At 42.6% G+C, this 13,970-nt stretch overlaps 1 protein-coding gene across 10 annotated transcripts in view; it reads right to left on the bottom strand.

Annotated features, from left to right (window-relative positions):
• Window positions 1-6,851, bottom strand: part of HP1BP3 (heterochromatin protein 1 binding protein 3) — a 38,483-nt gene extending 31,632 nt beyond the window's left edge. Inside the window, exons 1-5 of one of the 10 annotated variants that reach the window (XM_037140115.2) lie at window positions 6,715-6,851; window positions 6,145-6,250; window positions 5,579-5,758; window positions 1,370-1,565; window positions 855-954 (exon numbers count right to left, since the gene is read on the bottom strand). In XM_037140115.2, the coding sequence (XP_036996010.2) occupies window positions 855-954; window positions 1,370-1,465 (196 nt within the window). In that variant the 5' untranslated portion in view covers window positions 1,466-1,565; window positions 5,579-5,758; window positions 6,145-6,250; window positions 6,715-6,851. The other 9 variants (XM_037140113.2, XM_037140116.2, XM_053660282.1 and 6 more) reach the window with 9 other exon arrangements.
• Window positions 6,852-13,970: the final 7,119 nt, after the last annotated feature.

The following is a 13,970-nucleotide window of genomic DNA, read 5'->3' as shown; positions in this document are numbered from 1 at the left end:
CTAGAGAATCCTCAATGTGTGGTTGCCTCTTGTGTGCCCCCTTCTGAGGACCTGGACTGCAACCCAGACATGTGCCTGACTGGGAATCAGATTAGCGAATGTTTGGTTCACAGGCCTGTGCTCAATCCACTGAGCTACACCAGCCAGGGCTAGGGTGCATATATTTTTAATGTCTTATCTACGCTGGTCAGCAAATAGTCGGTTCTAACAGCCAAGACGGGGACAGCACCATGTGTTCATCCTAGAAAACCTGAGATAAAGTGCAAGAAAGCAGAAAAAGAAAAAAAGAAAAAGGTTTTAAGAAAAAAGAAAACCAAGGAAAAAAAGAGGTGGTTAGAAATGCCACAAAGGAATGAATAGGCTGATGGTGATACATTTTTCTTAATTCATTATGTTCCCACCTCTGTGTGGCCAACCTTCTCTTCACCAATACCAAAGTTCTAAACCAATGTTCTGATCACCCATTGCTTCCTTAAGGCCTCCTGATGATTTTTGGGTGGGCTTTCCACAGTCCATTTTGAAGGCCGAAGTCTTCCACTCTTCCAGTCAGTCTTCATCTTCGTGACACTGTATGCCCAGAAGCTACTCTTCAACTGTTCTGTTCTCTCCATTTTTTTTTTGTTTTTAATTCCAAAAACATGAGATTTTCACCTTCCAAAAACCTTTAGAGACAGGATAAAACCCTCATTTTGCCTACATGGTCTAGAAATGACATACCGACAGGTACCGCTTCTCTAAATGTTCTCCCAAAACACCTAGCTATGAAAAAAAATTAAGGTTAAGGGAATTTATGGTACACTCCAAATTGAAATAAAAGCTTTCACCTTTTTAAGTTGTTCACTTCTATACTTTACCTGGCTTTCCTTCCTCCCCTTCAGCAAGCTTGCTTTTGGGAGGAGTTTCTCGGGTAGAATTTACAGTTCGACGAATCGGCATGGTGCTATCTTCTACCTTCTAAGAAAAGAGATGGCCATAATCACACATGCATTAGAAAATTCTCTTTTCTCTCTTTCCCAAGGGGCCTAACTGGGTGTCAGAAGATAGTGAATTCTAAGTCTACTCCAGGATCTGATGCAAATTAACAAGTTTTTTTTTTTTTTTTAGTGAATTTAATTTTTAAGAAGTACTTTTCAAAATACTTCTTTTAGCAAGAACTTAAAATGAAAACAAATAATTATATTTGATTTAGAATAAATATAGAAGGTTGGAGGTTTTCTGAGAAATTTGAGGGGGAAAGGGAGATGAAAAGAACTCTGTAAAATCCAGACTCCCCAAAGTAGGGGAAGGAACATGTACCAAGAAGGACCCAGAAGAGCCTGAAGTCAGGGACTGATCCAAGAGTGAGCTTCAAGAATATGTCAGCCCCTACCTCACCTAACTTGTCCGCGTGGATCAGCTGAGCTCCTACTATAAGTGGGAGTGCCTTAGGATGGACGAGTTCACCTTGAGACATATCAGTCGCCATTTAAAATAATTTCTAGGCCCGAGTACAGGTTACACTCTGAAGCCTCTGCTGTTAACCACAAGGATTTTTCCTAATGGTTTCAGTGTGGTGAAAAGTCAACCTAAAGCACAGAAAAAATCTGGTGTGAAGATTAACAGAAACAAAACTAAACTAAAACATCTAAATTTTAACATACATGCAAAAGGAACAAAAATGTATAATACTTATACTTAAGTGACATACGACTTGGTCAGCTATCATTCAGAAATATAAAATCTCTATCAAAATACAGACGATGTAAAGCAGCAACTAATGAATGCACAAGCCATAGCAGCTGTTGCACCTTCCACAAGAATGAAGGCAACAAGCACAAGAAAGCTCATAGGGAACCAAGCACCATCCCATCCCACTAACATCAGGAGCTAGGACAGAATGAGATTAAGGAACAATTTATTCAAAAATCAATTAACTAAAAAAAAAAAAAAAAAAAGAAAGAAAAAAAGCAAGAACAACAACAACAACAACAACAAAAAACTACAGAAGAACATAACATACTAAAGTCTCCAGACTCAGAGAAGTAAATTTAGTACCAGGGGTGTCCCACCTGCAGGCTGCAGGCTGCATTCGGCCAAGGACGGTTATGAATGCAGCCTGACACAAAATTGTAAATTTACTTAAAACCTTTTTTTTTGCTCATCAGTTTTCGTTAGTGTTTGTATATTTAATGTGTGGCCCAAAATACTGCTTCTTCTTCCAGTGCAGCCCAGAGACTCCAAAAGGTTGGACACCCCTGATTTAGACCATCACCAAGGAAAACAAAAGTATGCTTCTAAAACCTCGTTTGTCATATTTTTAATGTAAGCAAAACTAGCACAGAAGCATATAATTAAATATTTGTAAGTAAAAGCCATGTCACTCAAATTTATGTGATCATTAACACTCTTTGTTCCCACCAAAATCCCATCTGGGACTCCATGGCACTTTTATAATCCCTCCATAATATAAGAAAAAGATCAGTTAGTGTTTATCTCTCTGTGCCAATGAACAATTAACAGAGTTGGTAGACTTTTAGTTCCAACCTTGTCTATGAATTTAAGAGCTTTCAACTTGTCAAGTAACAGTCCCGAGCTAAAAGAGTTGGGACAAATCCAAAACATCCAAATACAGTCCTAACTGGTGAGGTTCAGTAGGTTGGGCATTGTACTGTGCATTGAAATGTCGCCATTTCAATTCCTGGTCAGTGCACAGGCCTGGGTTGGAGGCCAGATCCCCAGTTGGGGGCATGTGAGAGGCAACCAATGGATATTTCTCTCCACACCTGTTTCTTTCCCTCTTCCTCTCTCCCTTCCCCTGTCTCTAAAAATAATAAATAAATAAAATATTTAAACACAATAAACAAACATTCAAACACAGAGAATGTTTCCACAGCCACAGGGAAAATCTTTTTATTGGAACACCAAGAGCAAAACCAGATTTGTGGATTGTCAGTCAGCTGCAAGGAAAGGAGCTGAAAGAATTCAAGACAGTATAACACACTAAAACTTATTACTAAGAATAAATTAGGAATATCCATGAATACCTAAAAATTATCAATTGTTACAAAACTACTTAAAATGCTCATACAGCATTACACTTCAAACCACCATAAAATACAGGAATAAAGATAGCTGTTTTCTGATTTGTGAAAAGAGAGCCAAGTTGGGTCTAAGAGCAGTATTTAGGTTTGTGAAACCTAAACGTCTATCCTGGAATCATTTCAATATATGATCTGTTCATTCATCCGTCCACTAGCACTTGGATAGCAATATGCTTTCTTTGATAATAATAAATCAAAACGAGGCAAATCTGCTATTTTATTACATGACCATTATACAGAAATAAAACATCACAATCAGGTTATTTTGGTAAAGTGATATTGCTAATGAATTCATCTTTCTTACCCCCTGGTAACACACTAGTTAGACGGAAAATGCTATGGTGAAGTCAACAAAACCTTCAGAAGTCTCTACTCACAGGGTACCTTTTAAAAAATGTATTTTCCCAATAAACAAAATACTGAAAAAAGTGTCAAAACCTTTCCAGTCAACTCTGTATTAATTACTAAAAATTAAAACAGGTTAACAAAGGGAGGGGACACAGGAAGCTGCCCTTGATGCCAAAGTGATAAAACTGACTAAAATCTGGGCAATAACAGGTACACAGTCCATAAACGTGTCAGACATCAACCTCAGAACAAGAATGACAGCTTAAATTAGACCAGATAAGTATGCCCAGGTTAAAATAACCTCAGAAATAAGCACACAGGGAGGAATAAATTGGTTGGCCCACCCCTTACCTCCAAGCTCCTGACATTCTTCTGCTTAAAACCTCCCAATTACTGCACCCTCCTTTATCTCACCAATCTTACCTTCTACTGCTCTACAGATCCCTCTGCTCTCCTGACCCCCCAAACACAGACTTTCTTTTGGCCCTTGGGCTGTCCTCTGCTCATCCCTGTGTCAGTGTTGGCACTTGCTGTTCTCTTAAACCAGAACACTGCATAGACACATCAATCAAGCTTCTGCTTAATGCTACCCCTTGATCAGAAAGGCCTCCCATCCCTCTTATGCTTCAGGTTTCTTTATCGCGTTTAACACCACATAAAAGTCAATATGGCTGTTTACTTGTTTAGTATGTGTCCCTCCCACTGTATTCCCAGCACCTAGAATTGTCCAAACATAGTGGGTGCTGGATAAATATTGGGGGAAAAAGTTAAACGAACAATGACATCTGATAGTGGTTAGTACTATGAAGAATACTTAAAAAAGTAAAACCCAAAGTTGAGGTAAATATTAAGACGTGTTTGCCTCAGCTCTGACTCTCCTTTGTAAAGGTCATGGAATTTAAAGGTTCAGTCTACAGTACTTTCTTTGTCATGGGTTGACTAATGACTTATTTAGTAAGTTCACTGTTCTTTAGACAGCTAGCAAAAACATATAAATGGTTAACTCACTCTGCCCTAACATCACCATGTACCTATTAATTTAACTTTTGTTGCTACTCGTGAGCATGATCAGACTTTTAGGCTGCCATACTTGCTCCTCATGATCTTATCTAGCTGGTTCACTGCCGCACACTTGGTGCCTAAGAACACATCAAGCATAGAATGTGAAAAAAATAGATGAAACTTATTAAAGTTTTCATTTGGGGTCCTCTGTGTGTCAAAAACAATCTGAGTTTATCTGTGGTTTATGTGGCCCTCCTGTGGTGATCAACCTGATTTTTAAAATTTTAATGTTAGATTAATAATAGATTTGCTTTTTCAAGGGAAATACAAATTGTTTTAATGCACAGGTAATAAAGAAAAAAATTGTAAAAGTAGAAAGTCCAGAATTTCAGTTTCAGATTACCCTCCCCACATTGAGAGAGCAATAGGCAAACAATTAGGAGCTTCATATATTTCAGTTTACTGATATCTTTGAAAATACTGATGTTAGGGAAAGCACTATTATTTCATACTTTACCACAAAAAGTACATTATAATGTCACCAGCTATGCAATGAATACATCTAGTTGTTGCTAGCCTCAAATCTTTCACGATATTCAGATTTACTGGGCAATGTCAGAGAAAGCATGCTTGTAATTTGACTACTGGCAACTTTATTTTTCACATTCACATCTCCATAAATCAGTATGTATTTAAGTTAGTGTCTACCTAGGGAATAAATACTATGAACACTCATAGCCCTTCCTCACAAGTCACAGTAATCACAGTAACTAGCTAAACAGAGTTTTAATCATTATATGAAAAGTTCTGCACACTTCCTCCACAAACTTCCCGCTTTCAATTTTCTACATAAGTCCAAAAACAAAGCCCTCCAGAAACCCTTTTTAAATATTACTTCTACTTTGAAACAAATACACTAAACTTTTGAATGGTGCAATGCAATTTTAAAAAGCTCGGTCAGTTCTATACCTGTGCCAAATTAAACAAAATTAAAGTATCTTCCAAATCTAACTTCACTCTGAGGTAAGACAGCTTGACCATAAGGTTCCAGGTGAATTTCGAATTGGACTCACATTTAACTGCAGTGGGAACTCAGGAAGCGTAACGAACACAGGGAACGTACACGCGGAAGTGGCAGTAAACTTCACCTGGTCAGTCCTCTGCGCTGGAGAGAACACTCCTTCGGAGGTTAAGGGGCTCGTCCTCGGTCACAGACAGTGGTCAATTAGGTACCAAAACTCGGTCCTGAGGTCCTCACTTTACTACTCCTGCCTCTGTCTCTTTACAACGCTCCTATTCACACGCTTGACTTTATTACTTGACAAGCTCTAGGAACGCCAGACGGGAAAACGAAAGCTTAGGCCCGCGTCGCGGCAGCAGTAGCAGCGCCTTCTCTGCAGCGCCCACGGATCCGCAACCCTCACCCAGACCGCAGAGCCCAACGCGACAAAAAACAGCAGAGACAAAGACGCAGGGAGCGGCCGGTGCGGTGCGCGAGCAGAAGGCGGGGGGAGAGCGGAGCCAAAATGAAGGCAGCGAAGCAAGTGACGGGAGGGCTCAGCGGCGGCGGACGCCAAGGGGCTGCGGGGCGGCAGCAGCTCGGGGTACACGCTCTGGGAAGCACACGGCAGAGGCCGACGCCACCAACCGGCGGCGCCGGCCCGCGCGACGCGAGAAGCCGCGGACCGCTGGCACCAGCGCTCCACTAACTCACCACAGGGAGCTCCGTAATGGCGGCGGCAGAGGCGAAGGGCCCGGGAGGCGGGCCCGCCGCAGCCAGTCACTGCCACCGGCATCTCTCGAACCGGCTACGAAAACCGCTGAGGCAGTGGGGGGGGGGGGGGGGTGGATAATGGGGAGGGCGGGCGCCGCGCGCGACGCCCGCCGCAGACCTCAGAGCATGCGCAAATCCTCAGCCAATAGCGGCACGTTGGGCGGACACTGGCGCAGGCGCGCTGGGAAGCAAGGCCCAGGACTCGGAAAGTGCTCTTCCCGCTTCCCCCCACCCCTGTCCAAACAAAACAAGGGCGGGAGCGCGCGCGTGGGCCCCAGAGGAGCGTCAACTAGAGGGGCAGGGGGCTAGGACGCAGAGGGGAGGGGAAGGAGGGGGCGGAGCGGCCGGGGAAGGCAGACAAAAGGCACCACCTCCGGGGACCCCCCCAGCGCCCCGCCCCCTTTTCTGGAGAAGTGGCGTTGGTACCCGAGTGAGCGGCCTCTGCCACTCGCCTTCGGGGTCTAGCGAGCCCGTGCCCACTTCCCGCCCGCCAGTTCCGTCCTCTGTTACCTCTGCGCTTCTCCTTTCCTGGTGCCCGCGTCCGATACGGCAACTCCGAGCCACTCCCGCTTCTACTCGTTTCCTCCGCCGCTGCCGTTCTCCAGGCCCAGCCGCTGAGCTCTGCCGCCCCGCCCCCCTGTCCGCGGCCCCGTGCGCGCGCTCCCGCTCCGGCCCCGCCCCCCTCCGCGTGCCGGCGGCCCGGGCCCGAGCTAGCGGGAGTGGAAGGAACGCAGAGACCTGCCTTCCGGACTCATTTGCGCGGGGACGCGAGGGGGCGCTCCCACACCCAAGGCTGCGCGCACGCGGGCTGTGAGTCCCCGTACACTTCAGCCTGCGGTGCCTGTTGGAGCGGGTCAGCTTGGGCGGTGTGATTTCGTTTTCCTCAGAAGGGCACGCTTCGCTCTTCACCCGTTCTCTCCTCTCTAGATCAGTCTCAGGTCTTAACTGGGTTTCCGCTTTGGCGATCCGTCTGCCTTTAGAGTGGTAGGCATTTCCAGCTTCTCAGTTTAGCCACAGCACAAGAACAAACTGCAGTACCCAACTTTGAAGGCCGTGGGAGAATTCGAGAACCAGATAGCGGAGAATTCATTACCTCGCATTCGTTGTCATTAAGCAGGCAGACAGTACAGGGCAGGCTAGTAACTCAGGAAAAGAACTGAGTGAGTTGCTTTTTTAAGTCAATGAAGCGGTCGGTCATACTTGACTCCCTAATTAGCCTAAACAAGCGAGGGTCTCAAAAAAGGAAACAGATTCGAAAAGCAGGTATTTACTCGGAATTGTCACATTACTTAGGTATCCGCGTACCTAAACGATGTACATACGGATGAAAATTAACTTTTCAAAGCCGGTTTGGTAAAATTCGATGTATTTAAAGTAGCAGGTGGTTCTGGGAAGGGTAGGGGTAGAGGAGATGCTGGTGATGAATATGGGGAAATGATAAACACTAGAATTGCCCGAGGCTCAAAGCAGTGTTATCAGAAATCAAATGCATGTGCAAATCATTCTAATGATTATGAAATCATTTTCAGCACTGGCTAGCCCACTCCTCAGTCTCTGCGGTTAACACTTGCCCACCACCAGCTTTCCCAGCCATTGCTATCCACTCCATCAGTCCCAAACTTTGGATGTGTAAAAAATTTCACCACCTACCGCCGCCAAACATTCCTTATGAGTGTTGTCGTTAATGTCCTTATATCATATTCAACCTATTCACAAGGGGTTTTGGTAATTTTCGCCATTTCCTCATCCTGCTCACTTCCTTATACTTCAACACTTCCATCCTTTGTCTTCCTTTTCAAAGACCCTTTTCATTTTTATGTATTCCCATGCTTAAAACATCCAACCTTCCCCCCCCCCCAAATGGCTCTAAACCCATCTCATTGAATAAACTATCCAACTGCCCTGACCGGTGTGCCTTAGCTGGTTGATTAGGGGTCATCCAGCAAGGTGAACGGTTGCCAGTTCATTCTGGTAGGGGCACATGCCTGTGTCACCAGTGTTTCTCACATCGTTTCTCTCCTTTTCTCCCTCCCTTCCCGTCTCTAAAAATAAATAAATAAAATCTTTTTAAAAAACCCTACCCAATTTGAATTTTCCTTCTCTGCAGATTTTTGCTTAAATTCACACATAATTTATTCTGTTGTTCACAACATGTATACCAAAGGGAAAACCCTGAAGCAAAATTCTTTCTCAAGAGCGCATGTAATGTATGCCTACACACACAACCATGCATTAAGTGTACCACTTGCTGAATTTTGAAACTGTATGTTTTTTAGCTTTAAAGGCATTTGAAATTTTTGTTGTATGTTTTTTGGTTGAGGCATTTTACTTCTGCTAAATACAACTGGCCATTTTTGTTCCCATACTTAGCTGCATCTGAGTTAAGACTCCAGGAAGGTAGGTATGGTTTTAATTTACCTCATTTGGCCTTTGAGCTAAACTGGTAAACATATTCAATTGTGTTTGGTAAACAATTACATGATAATTTTTGTACCCTTTACTGAAACCATTAGGTTGTTTAACCTGCACTGTAGGACATGCACCTTGACAAGTTTAGGACCTGGTCAACTCTCAACCAGTGTATGGAGGATACCACCATCACGGCACAGGAAAGATGCTTTTGCTCAGAGACCTCTCACACTGACATCAAAGTCCCTTAAACTCCACCTTTCAGAGGTTCATTCCTCTGGTTTAAGCTTCACTCTCTTCCACAGCAGTTTTAAAGTGCTAATACCAAGGAGAGCTAACATACAAGCCTCAAACTGATCATTGAGAATGCATTGTTTTAGTCTCGAGACTTGAGGATCTAAAGCTTTCCACTTGACAGTAAAGAATCAGAAGAATAAAAATTCTGGGTGCCTGACTTCTAGGAGCTTCTAGTCTGACTGGGAGAGGAGCTTCTAGACTCCTCTCAATTGACTGCACAATTCTGCCCAGGATTAAAGAAGTGACTTGGGAGTCCCATAATCATGAGCTAGAGTTTGTGAGCTAGAAAAGCATGTGTTAAAAGTCCCCATAAAGCAACTGTTAGAACCTCCAGTTTTTAACAAAAACACTTTTTCAGAAGCCAAGTTCCTGTTGAAACTTCAGTAAATGGTAAGTTTTGCAGATTTCACTGCCTTTTGTCAATACAATAGGTTTTCCCCCCTTCTATTCCACAAATTTAAAGCTAAGTGATATTTAGGTCTGTTAGGGCTAAAAGGTCTTGTTTTGTATAGAAAAGCAAAATAGATGACTTTGGAATTTTAGGCTTAAGGATAGAGGAAGTTGAAGCAATTGCAGATTCCAAGAGTGTTCCCAGCCAAAGCAATGGCACTGCAGCACAGGGCTGAGCACTGACTTATCTGCTCATTTACCTACTTACATTCCACCTCATATTAACAAGTTTGAAGAATAATTCTCGAGTGCCTGATGAGAATGTTTCTGTTGCTAGCTAGCAAGGCTGATCTTTATTCTGCCTGTAAATCACAGCTGTGGGACTGTGATTTCATGCAGAAGGAACCCAAAGCGAGGCCAGGGCTTGGATCCCTTACTAATGTATGGTCCTGGCAGGGTTGGAGGTCATTTGACTTTCCTGGTTTCCAGCCAGAAAGATGGGAAATAGCTCTCAATGCAGCTGCGGCTTGGAAAGGGATGGCAAGAAAATGAACAATTTACACCATCAGGGGGAAAATGGAGGCTGATCAAAAGATTTAGTGGGGCCCTGGCTGGTGTAGCTCAGTGGATTGAGCACGGGCCTGCGAACCAGACAATCGCGGTTCGATTCCTGGTCAGGGCACATTCCTGGGTTGCAGGCCAGTTCCCTGCAGGCCAATTCCCAGCAGGGGACGCACGAAAGGCAACCATACATTGATGTTTCTCTCCCTCTCTCCTTCCCTTTCCCTCTAAAGATAAATAAATAAAATCTAAAAAAAAAAGTCTATTAAAAAAAAAAAAGATTTAGTGTTATTCTTCCACTGCCACCCCATCAAAGTTCTTCTTCTTATTTGTTACCTGAGGCCAAGATGCTGGTTTATAGATAAGCAACATCCCTGGACTCTCCTCTGCCAAATGGTGCCCATTGCTCTACTCACTGGTGGCAATAAGAGTACTCTGCTCAGCTCAGCAGTCACTGAAAACTTTTTCCTAAATTCTGAAAAATCCTGACTCGGAAACATGTCTGGTCCCAGTGGTTTTGGAGAAAGGATTGTGGACCAGTATTTAAAAGCCAAATAAGTTTTATAAAGTAGCATTTACCTTCATATGTTCTATTCTAGTTATTTATCTAAAAATGGTGGTTGCAACCCATTCATTTTGCCATTCACTTTGAGAACCGCTGTCCTTGATGTCATTAGCCATTTGGGGCTCTACTGGAGCCAACATTTCTGGGGGGACTGAAAAATGTTGGTGCCCCGGCTTTACTATCATTTTGAGGACAATGAAGAACAACTGTCCTTTAGTTTGAAACATCTGATGTATTTGATGGAGTTACAATTCAGCCCCTGAAGGAAATGAAAACATTTGCAAATGTCATTACAGGTGTTTTTCAATGGAGAACACAATCTAGAACTAAGGAAACTGAGGTACTTAGTCCTGCCATCTCCAGGGAAAACAGGATTAGCTGTCAAGCCTGTTTTCATGTCCGGTTCTGGGAACTGTATGTACTGAACCATCTTTTCCTTTTTACAAACCAAAGGCAAGACAACTGCATTTTACTTTTATTTTTTCAACTGCAAGTTTCTGGTCTCACCCCAGACCTAATTTATTGAACTAAAATCTCAGGGGCTGGGGTCCAGGAATCTGCATTTTTAATTAAGCTGCACTTAAAGTTTTGCAAACTGAATTAGGATCAACGAAACTAAGGAATTATTTTAACACTCACAAGGATGAAGCAGACTTGAAGACTGCATTTTAGACAGATTAAACCCGATTTGCCGGATTACTAAAAAGGAAAACATATCCAGTTTTGCTTTGACTACATAATATGAAGAAAATTTGCCAACGCTACTGTTCTCCCATCATTCCTACTTTGTGGCTTTAAGGGCAAATCTTATTCTCAGGAAGATACCTGCAGGGTAACCAGGCCTGTGATGGTGGCCAGAGATGAGTGAGGGTCGCATCAGTGACACCAAGGGTGACCAACTGTCATGGTTTACCTAATGCAGGGAGGTTGAGAGTTACTGGGAGGTAGGGCTTTCAATTTTTAAACCGGGAAAGTCCCAGCAGAGAGTTGATCTGTAAGACATTTTTACTTTGTGGTTATGGGTCAATTTGAGAAAATTTCAAGTTTAAAGGGGAAGATTGCCACCCCCACCCCCAATAAAACCTAGTAATGTAAAGGAACAGGAGTCGAATCTATGACTGGAAACAAGATAGAATTTTTAAAAATCAGAATTACGAAATTGGCTTTATTCGTTTAAAAAAATGAAGTTCCAAAAAGATGATGGGAAGAATCCTTTCCTTTACAAAATGAAACTGCGTGGTGTTGAAGAAATGGAATGTTTTCCAAAAGGGTGAAACACCAGAAAACATTGGCTTTGAGTATCTGAAAATTTTTTTCCTAAAGATTTTATTCATTCTTAGGGGAAGGAATGGAGAAGAGAGGGAGAGAAACATCGATGTGTGAGAGAAACGGTGATCGAACGTTCCCGACCAGGGACTGGCCTGCAACCCAGGCAGGGAACTGAACCAGCGACCTCCTATTTCTCAGGCTGGTGCTCAAGCATTGCACCACACCAGCTGGGGCTCAAAAGTTTTTTTTATTGATTGAATTTTATTGACTTTTTGAAAATTCTCACCTGTGGACATTATTTTATTGCTTTCAGAGAAAGATGAAGTGGGAGAGAGACAAATATTGATGTGGCAGAGAAATATCAATTAGTTGCCTCTCGTAGGTTCCCCGACCAGGGACAGAACCTGCAAGCTAGGTATGTGACCTGACCAGGAATCAAACCCACAACCTCGGTCCATGACCTGACTGGGCACCAAACTCGCACCCTTTTGGTGGACAGGACGACACTCCAACCAAGACACACCAGCCAGGGAGTCTTTGAGTATTCTTAAGCTACTTGCAGCAAGGCTGTAAAAAGTTTCAACCCAAAGTTCAGAGAGAGTAGCATAGTTCTTGAGAACTGTATGTGTCAAGACTCAAGACTGTTGGTCCACTTTGGAAATTCGTATTTTATCATTAATGATGCCCCTGCTCTTCCCAACAGATCAAGTATTTTGAGCAAAAATGCCCTATAACTTTCAAATTTTTATGTCTGCGCTTTATATTCTACTTGGTTGAGATTATGATACTAAAGAAAAAAATTGAAATTTAGTTTAACCAACCAGCAAGTTTGTTTGCTATAGCTACCTCTTTATCCAAAGTAGTTAGCATCTCCTACATTACTGACAGAGCTAAAGCTGGATGGGATGGAATATGCATTTTAAGGTACCTAGTATTTTTAGAAGTTCATTATGGTTTTGTAGCAAAAGCTAGTCAGAAAACGTTCTTCCCAAGTGAGGCAGTGTGTAACTTGCAAAGAACCCTCTCCATTAGTCCTTGTGCCAAAAAAAAAAAAAGGAAGAAAAAAAGATTTTTTTCAATGCCCTACTGAATCCTAGGAAAAGAGGGAACTAGAAGTCTCAACTCTTCTGGTCTATTATCAGTTTATGCAAGGGAAAGCAATATAAAAAAGTCTGAACTATGCAAAGAATAATAAAGAATTGTGAATAAGCAAACCATAACTTCTTATACTTCTGAAGACAGTATAGTTTAATTGTATGTGGTGAACATGACTAAGGTTATAGAATGTAGTAGAAAAAGAATATTGGACACAGGCAGGCCAAGCCCCAGGTACTCCAGGCAGAACCCTGGGCACTTTACCTGATCTCCTTTAATGAATTCTCACACCTGGTAAGGTAGATGGTGTTATCCCTATTTCATAGATGAGGAAACTGAGGTGTAAACAAACCCTTATTTTTCCAAGTTCAAGGCTCCAAAGTATATTCATTATAGTGAGAGCGAATATTGTTTGGAAATCACTGCCTTCCAGAAAGTCAAGTGCAAAACAAATCTCACATCTCACAGTTGCTAGCTACAAAACTTTTGTGGCTCATAGTTGCCTACCTGTTGGAAGGAAGCAGTACCACCTTATACATATCACAGAGCTGGTATGAAGGTTGAATTAGATGACAACCTGCAATGATGCACAGCAAATTACAGCTTACAGAGTGTTTTAGCATACATTAAGCATACATTATCTCACTGATACTGTGATGTAGGAAGAGCTTATTGTTTTGCATTACAGATGATAAAACAAAACCCAAACTGTTCTAAAAACAGTACTTGTTTTTAGTTAGCTTTTGGTAAAGAACTTTGTAGGTGGTGGCAGAGACCTTAAGTAATCCTAGGCGGTGGTTCTCTGACTTCAGTGTGCCTAAGGATCACTTGAAGAGCTTGTTAAAATGTTTCCTGGGCTCCCTCAGATTCCTATTTAGATTGGGCTCCCTGAACTTGTATTTCTAATGGGCTCACTTGTGATACTGATGCTACAGGCCTAAAGCTCATACTTTGCCCCTCACCTTACATATAAATGTAACTTGAAAAAATTATGTTTTATTGATTATGCTCTTACAGTTGTCCTAACTTCCCCCCACTCCCTTGGGCATTTTCCCCACCATTGTTCATGTCCATGGGTCATGCAAGTTCTTTGGCTACTCCATTTCCTGTACTGTACTTTACATCCCCGTGGCTATTCTGTAACTACCTATTTGTACTTCTTAGTCCCCTCACCTCATCA

Source organism: Artibeus jamaicensis, unplaced genomic scaffold (assembly GCF_021234435.1).
Source record: "Artibeus jamaicensis isolate MK-2021 breed Jamaican fruit bat unplaced genomic scaffold, CSHL_Jam_final scaffold_847, whole genome shotgun sequence".
NCBI lineage: Eukaryota > Metazoa > Chordata > Mammalia > Chiroptera > Phyllostomidae > Artibeus > Artibeus jamaicensis.
The sequence above is the reverse complement of the archived record's forward strand: the minus strand, read 5'-3'. Positions and strand labels throughout refer to the sequence as shown.